We start from the raw sequence: 8,311 nt of genomic DNA on the forward strand, positions 1-8,311 counted from the left end.
GCTCACTGAACTGTATTAACCCAACTATAAACGTACATGGATACACAGTTTTGTGTGTTGGTCGGTTATACTTCCGGATGGCAATGTTATGAGCTTCTCAGCCAAACGCATACTATCTATATCTAAAGCCCACCTTGACCTACATTTAATTTATGAACAAATAATAGAATTCAATAGTCTGATGTCACGTCCGCCCAGAAACGAGTATCTGCTTGGTGCTAAACAATGAAAATCGGTACTTTTTATTCTTCATGCTGGCTAGAACTTTTTCACATGTCATGTAATCAGAATGTCCCAACTTCAAAACATTATCAGATATATAATGTTTTCTTCTACTCTGGATACACTTTTATGCTCGTCGGAGAAATATCTCATAAGTAAGGGCGTCCGCCGTTGTTCCATTGTTTAAAACCCGTTACTAAGTTACCATGCCGCATTACGAGTGAAGTGACGTCACGACTGCTGAAGCCTATTATTTTGAAGGAATGTCGAGATCGAACGAAGCAGCCCACCATTTATAAAACACCAAATTCCTTCCTGGTTCCAGAGCAACACTGATACAAATACGTGCAATTTCGTTCAGGCAAGCACTTCGAGCTGAAAAGTTCATGGCATTCATTCAACAGGGACATAACACAATTATTTGGAATGACGAAGAGATATCCAGTTTGGTTTTGAGTGAATAAAGGTTGTCAACTGTGTTGCCCTAAAATATTCTGCCTTCTTGTAAATGAAAAAGACAGATAAAACAGAAAAAAGTTAACAACTTTGTAAGTAAAATTATATCACCTTTTGATTATCACTATTATTTACTGATAAACATATCAATCAATCCCTATTATTATTATTATTATTATTATTATTATTATTATTATTATTATTATTATTATTATTATTATTATTATTATTATTATTATTATTATTATTATCTATTATTATCATTTATTATTATTATTATTATTATTATTATTATTATTATTATTATTATTATTATTATCATTATTATTATCATTATTATTATTATCATCATTATTATTGCTATTATTATTATTATTATTATTATTATTATTATTATTATTATTTTTATTATTATTATCATTATCATTATTATTTTCTTATAATGCAATAATTTAACGTTGTTTATTCCTGTTCCTTGTTTTGATTTGCTCGTCAGAAAAGCATAATCCCGGTGATTTTATGCACATAAACCTTCCAATATGTGAGGAGTAAAGCATTCCATTTTATATATAGAATGAAGATAACGTCACTCGGGTCTTTGTTATTGTTTTTTTGCCATCCACGGTTATGAGTAATTGGATTCAATAGTCTGTCACGTCGCCCAGCAATGGCGGCCATCGTGGTTCTAAACAAAGAAAATGCTGGCTAGAACTCTTCATATGTCTTGTGATCAGAATGTGTAAAAGTCAAAACATGATCGGATTTATATATATATATATATATATATATATATATATATATATATAATATATATATATATATATGTTTTTTGTTTGTTTGTTTGTTTGTTTCCCCTCTGGATACGCTTTTATGCTCGTCGGAGAAATATTTCATAAGGGCGTCCGCCGCCATTGTTTCGATAGTTTAGAGCCAGTTACTAAGTTACCATGCGTCATTACGACGGAAGTGACGTCACGACTGTTGAAGCGTATTCTCACTAAACTGTATTATCCAGAATACAAAAATTCAAGATTCCACACAGTTTTGTGTGTTGGTCTGTTATACATCCGGATGGCAATGTTGTGAGCTTCTTAGCCAAGCGCATACAATCTATAGACACAAAGATAACCACGCCTCTCGGACATGGGTCATAATGAAAAACAATGGCAATGATTGGGTAACATCGCGAACTACACAGATTTTATGTCGGTGGTATGTGTCTAAGTAAAATACCCACGGATCCAACCAACGCAGAAAACTATGTGTAAACTTTAACGTTTATAATATGAGCGAGAATATCATGTGATAACTAGTCACCCATTTGGCGGGAAAGATAGTTCGAAGATGACGTCACTTATGTCTTTGTTATTGTTTTTGCCATCCGCGTTTATGAGTACTTCTCACTAAACTGTATTAACCAGACTATAAACCTTCAAGGTTACACACAGGTTGTGTTCGCCAGTTTTATTTCCGGATGGCATTGATGTGAACTTCTTAGTCAAGTGCATACTATCTATTGATAGGATGCGCTTGGCTAAGAAGCTCATAACATTGCCATCCGAAAGTATAACGGAAAAACACACAAAACTATGTGTAAACTTGAACGTTTATAGTCTGGTCAATACTGTTAAGTGAGAATTACTTATAAACGTGGATGGCAAAAAGCAACAACAAAGCCCCGAGTAACGTCAACTTCATTCTATTGATAAAAACAATAACAATGATGTGAGAGAGAGAGGTCGATTTCATTCACGTTATTGTTTATAAACAGCTAATTATGTTTGTCCGAGCACGTGTGAAGGTGTGTCACAAACTACAAGTTTTGATTGGTCAAAAATCTACTGGTTAATTGGATTCAAAAGTCTGATGTCACATCGCCCAGCAACGGCGAGCAGCGTGGTTCTAAAAAAGAATATTGGTACTTTTTATTCCTCATGCTGGCTAGAACTTTCATATGCTTGTGATCAGAATGTGTAAAAGGCAAAACATGATCAGATTTATAATGTTTTTTTTTCTCCTCTGGATACGCTTTTATGCTCGTCAGAGAAATATTTCACAAGGGCGTCCGCCATTGTTGCGATAGTCTAGAACCAGTTACTAAGTTACTATGCGTCATTACGAGGGAAGTGACGTCATGACTGTTGAATCCAATTCCAAAACAATGTCATGAATAATTTTAATGGTTTCTTGTGGTCTTGTGGTATGACACTCGCTTTCGGATCGGAAGGTCCTGGGTTCGAGCCTCGCGCTCGGCGCATAGTTGAGTCCTTGGAAAAGGCTCTTTACTCACATTCTCTCACCGTACTCAGGTGTAAAATGAGTACCTGGCCGTTAACAGCGTTGTCTTTGTCCGAAAAATTGTAATATCGCCTAACAGGCGTCATGTCCCGTCCTACATGTTAAATGTTGCTGTTGACCAGCGACCCCTTGCAAAGCGCTTTGAGCACATGTAGTGGATTTTGCGCTATATAAAGCTCAATGTTTTTTTGTTTTTTGTTTTGTTTTGTTTTTTACTGTCATTATGAATTTTCTCAGTATGTCATCAATCTATAGCTTTCGAAGTCTTACATTGCCAAAATACTCTTCAACAGTCGTAACGTCACTTCCTTCCTAATGACGCATGGTAACTGAGTAACACTGGCTCTAAACTATCGGAACAATGGCGGACGTCCTTATGAAATATTTCTCCGGCGAGCAAAAGCGTATCCAGAGGAAAAAACCCCCATAAATTTGATCATGTTTTGACTTTTACACATTCTGATCACAAGGCATATGAAAAGTTCTAGCCAGCATGAAGAATAAAAAGTAATGATTTTCTTTGTTTAGAACCAAGATGGCCGCCGTTGCCGTGCGGCGTGACATCAGACTACTGAATCCAATACGATTCAATAGTCTGATGTCACGTCGCCCGGCAACGGCGGCCATCTTGGTTCTAAACAAAGAAAATCATTACTTTTTATTCTTCATGCTGGCTAGAACTTTTCATATGCCTTGTGATCAGAATGTGTAAAAGTCAAAACATGATCAGATTTATAATGTTTTTTTTTTTCTTCTGGATACGCTTTTATGCTCGTCGGAGAAATATTTCATAAGGGCGTCCGCCATTGTTTGTTCCTATCGTTTAGAGCCAGTGTTACTAAGTTACCATGCGTCATTGGGAAGGAAGTGACGTTACGACTATTGAATCCTATTATGTCACATAACAAAGCGCGAACACCAAATGGAAATGAACGTTGAGATGTATTCTATGAACAGTCTCAGCAGGATCATGTGCTACCCTGAGCACAGGCTACTAACCACAACTCACTATTCACTCTTTTTTTGGATTTTCGACGCCTTCTGTTGTGACGTTATTATTATTATTATTATTATTATTATTATTATTATTATTATTATTATTATTATTATTATTATTATTATTATTATTATTATTATTATTATTATTATTATTTCATCATCATTCTTCTTCTTCTTCTTCTTCTTCTTCTTCTTCTTCTTCTTCTTCTTCTTCTCTTCTTCTTCTTCTTCTTCTTCTGATTATTATTATTATTATTATTATTATTATTATTATTATTATTATTATTATTATTATTATTATTATTATTATTATTATTATTATTATTATTATTATTATTATTATTATTATAATTATTATTATTATTATTATTATTATTATTATTATTATTACTATTATTATTATTATTGTGTCATCATCATCATCGCCATCATCATAATCATCACCATCGTCATCACTATTATAATCATCGTCATCATCACTATAACTACTACTACTACTACTACTACTACTACTACTACTACAACAACAACTACTACTACTACTACTACTACTACTACTACTACTACTACTACTACAACAACAACAACAACAACTACTACTACTACTACTACTACTACTACTACTACTACTACTACTACTACTACTACTACTACCACCACTACTACTATACTACTACTTCTACTACTACTATTACTACTACATCATAATAATTAATATATATATAAATTCTATTTCTCATATTCAAGACTACTACGAAAGCTACAAAATGGGCGTCAATGTATCGAGGAAGTGCAAGACTGCTTGTGGGAAGGTGGACGACTTGTCTATGGTAAAGACGTTATTGTTAAACCCAAAGGGTTCAAGAGATGAAGAAAAATTAAACCAGGCCATGATCAATGCGTGTCGTGATGGTCGAGATGACATAGTGAGTCTATTGATAGAATATGACGTCAGCATTAATGTGACCGACAAAGATGGGAAAAGTGCTTTGATGGTAGCGTGTAACGCGCAAAAAGAAACTATCGTAGCACTGCTGGTGAGTCGTGAAGATTTAGAAGTGAATGCCACTGATGCAGAGGAGAAAACAGCCCTTCACGTTGCATGTTTAGTTGGACATGCGGGGATTGTGGATAAACTCATCTTTAGAGGCTCTAACGTTGATGCAAAAGACAAAACGGGATGTACTGCTATAATGGTGTGTATTTTATATGGCCACGATACTCTTGCGATGCAGCTTATTGACAACTCCAAAGATATTGATGCAACCGATACAAATGGAGTCACCGCACTGAAGTATGCAATTTGGTGGGGTCGAAACCAAGTTGCTGGGTATTTGATGCAAAATGGTGCTCAAGTTTGCACTCCAGATGAAAAAGGGAAAACCGTATTGATGTACACATGCCTTTATGGAAATGACGCATGTTTTGAATTATGTTTACAACACGGAGCTGATGTAAATGTCAAAAATCTGAAAGGAAAAACTGCACTCATGTATGCGTGCGAATACGGACGACAAAATATCGTTGTGTCCTTATTACAACGAGACGAGCTGGACATCAATGCGTGTGATGAAAAGAAGAAAACTGCCTTGATGTACGCTTGTTGCACGTTGCACCTGAAATTTATCTTTTTGTTACTAAATCACAGCAAGATTGACATTGACGCAAGAGACCGAGACGGAAAGACGGCTTTGATGTATTCCTGTGAAATGGGATATTTGTTCTACGCGGACATCCTTCTCAAACAAGATGGAATCGACGCAGATGCCGTCGACGAAGACGGAAAGACAGCACTCATGTACGCATGTCAAAACGGAAATGCGGCTTTAGTTCAAAGGTTGATCCAACATGGCGTTAATACCAACGCTATGGATTGGGACAATAAAAATGCTTACTTATACGCAGCTCATGGTGGCCATCAGATAGTCATGCTCACACTCCTCCAAAATGGAGCTAATCTCAGCTCACTTCATGGCAGTACGTATCAGAATGAGGATGGCGAAAACGATAGCGAGGTCAAGTCGTGTCTTTTGGGGACGCTTGCTTGTGTTTCGGCTGTTGGCGAGATTCTCAGCATTTTTGGATGAAAAACGTCATTGATCTGCCACAATTGCGCTGTCTATACAAAGGCAAAACCACCCATTATCAAAACTGGGTTGAATTTATGTATGTATGTATGCATGTATATATATATATATATATATATATATATATATATATATATATATATATATATATATATATATATATATATAATATATATATGTATGTATGTATATATATATATATATATATATATATATATATATATATAGTCTCTTATAGTGACCGTATTTAAATGCGCAGCTTTCAGCTCAGGTTCAAAAAGCAAAAGGAAGCCTTATCATAAATAAACCCCACTAATATCTTATGCTCGTCCATAAACGGAGGTGATATTTGATGTGCAGTTCAAAATCATAAATGAACCAGATAGCATATATATATATATATATATATATATATATATATATATATATATATATATATATATTATATATATATATATACAGTGACTGTTTTAAGCAATCACTTGATATATTTAGAGGTCACGAAGTATTGTGAAATATATAAATATAAAAATAAAATTTTAATGGTGCGTTTTAAATATATTTTTCCGTCAATACATGTACATGTTTTTGTCGCTTTACAACAATATCTTTATGGACGCATTAGTGACTTAATCATTCTCTAAAATTGTGAATTTTGAATATTACCTATGCACTCACCTGTGTACTTAACCAGATTATACGCGTTCAATGTTACACATACAGCTAGACTTATAAAATTAATGAAAAGAAAAAAAAAGAGAGATCATATAACACCAGTTCTTCCGTAATTGCACTGGCTTCCTGTGAAATTTAGGGTAGATTTTAAGTTATTTTGCTGGTGACATGCCTTTCAATCTTGTATGTAAATATCATGCATTGTTACCTTATTATGGTTATCTTCTATATGTATGGATGCATGAGTGTGTGTGTGTGTGTGTGTGTGTGTGTGAGTGTGTGTGCTTTGCAAGTCAAGGTTAAAGATATATTGAGCTTTTGTTATATAGCGCTCAAAGCGCTTTACAAGGGTTCCCTGGCCAACAGCAACATTTAACATGACGCCTATTAGGCAATATTCCAATTTTTTTTTCGGACAGACAACGGCCAGTTACTCATTTTACACCTGAGTACAGTGAGAGAATGTGAGAAAAGAGCTTTTCCAAGGACTCAACTATGCGCCGAGCGAGGCTCGAACTCAGGACCTTCCGATCCGAAAGCGAGTGTCATACCACTAGACCACATCGCCGCTTGTAGATCACACATACATGAGTACATTTAAGTTGTTATACTATCTTTACCACATGTATCATTATTGTAATGGTGTAAAATGAGTACCTGGCCGTTAAAAGCGTTGTCTTTGTCCGAAAAATTGTAATATCGCCTAACAGGCTTCATGTCCCGTCCTACATGTTAAATGTTGCTGTTGACCAGGGACCCCTTGTAAAGCGCTTTGAGCACATTTAAAGCACAATTATATCCATAGCTCCACGCCCCTGGAACGCACTCAGTCCTCGGAGAAAGTCCTGTGATAATGTATCATCTTTCAGGAAATGTCTGAAGACTGAGTTGTTCCGTAAGGCTTTTTTTTATGAAATAGATGTTGCTTAGATTTTTGTTTTATATTCATGCTTGTTATATAGTGTCGTGATTTAAAAAAAAAGAATATGTAAAGCGCCGCAGAGCACGTTAACGTGGATGTTTAGGCGCTATATAAATTCATTACTTATTATTATTATTATTATTATTATTATTATTATTATTATTATTATTATTATTATTATTATTATTATTATTATTATTAAATTCATTATTTATTATCTATTTATTATAGTTTTGTGTGTTGGTCCATTATATTTCCGGATGCCAATGTTGTGAGTTTCGTAGCCAAGCGCCAAGCCAAGAACGAAGTTGACGTCACTCACCTGTTTGTTTTTGTTTTGAGCCAGCGTTTTTTATGAGTAGTTCTCATTTCCGGCTCGCGAATGTTGTGAGCTTTTTGGCTGAGAGCAAAGCATCAATAGGGTTCAACAGTCGTGACGTCACTTCCCTCATAATGACGCAGAGTAACTTAGTAACTGGTTCTAAACTATAGGAACAATGGCGTACGCCCTTATGAAATACTTCTCCTACGAGCATAAATGTGTATCCAGAGGAGAAAAACATTTTAATCTGATCATGTTTTGAATTTTATACATTCTGATCTCATGACATATGAAAAAGTTCTAGCCAGCATGAGGAGAGAAAAAAGTACC

General features: G+C 34.9%; 1 protein-coding gene across 1 annotated transcript; it reads left to right on the forward strand.

Moving 5' to 3' along the window:
• The first annotated feature begins 533 nt into the window (after window positions 1-533).
• On the forward strand, window positions 534-6,170 carry LOC144956527 (uncharacterized). The gene is made up of 2 exons (XM_078887085.1): window positions 534-770; window positions 4,723-6,170. The coding sequence occupies exon 2, from the start codon at window positions 4,743-4,745 to the stop codon at window positions 6,060-6,062; it is 1,320 nt and encodes a 439-aa protein (XP_078743211.1). The 5' UTR covers window positions 534-770; window positions 4,723-4,742; the 3' UTR covers window positions 6,063-6,170.
• Window positions 6,171-8,311: the final 2,141 nt, after the last annotated feature.

Source organism: Berghia stephanieae, chromosome 11 (assembly GCF_034508935.2).
Source record: "Berghia stephanieae isolate SIO BIC M18660-M18661 chromosome 11, UCSD_Bste_1.3, whole genome shotgun sequence".
In the NCBI taxonomy this organism is placed as follows: domain Eukaryota; kingdom Metazoa; phylum Mollusca; class Gastropoda; order Nudibranchia; family Aeolidiidae; genus Berghia; species Berghia stephanieae.

Excerpts from the sequence above, each read along its gene's own strand:
- LOC144956527 (XM_078887085.1), top strand. The coding sequence starts at position 4,743 with ATGGGCGTCAATGTATCGAGGAAGTGCAAGACTGCTTGTGGGAAGGTG.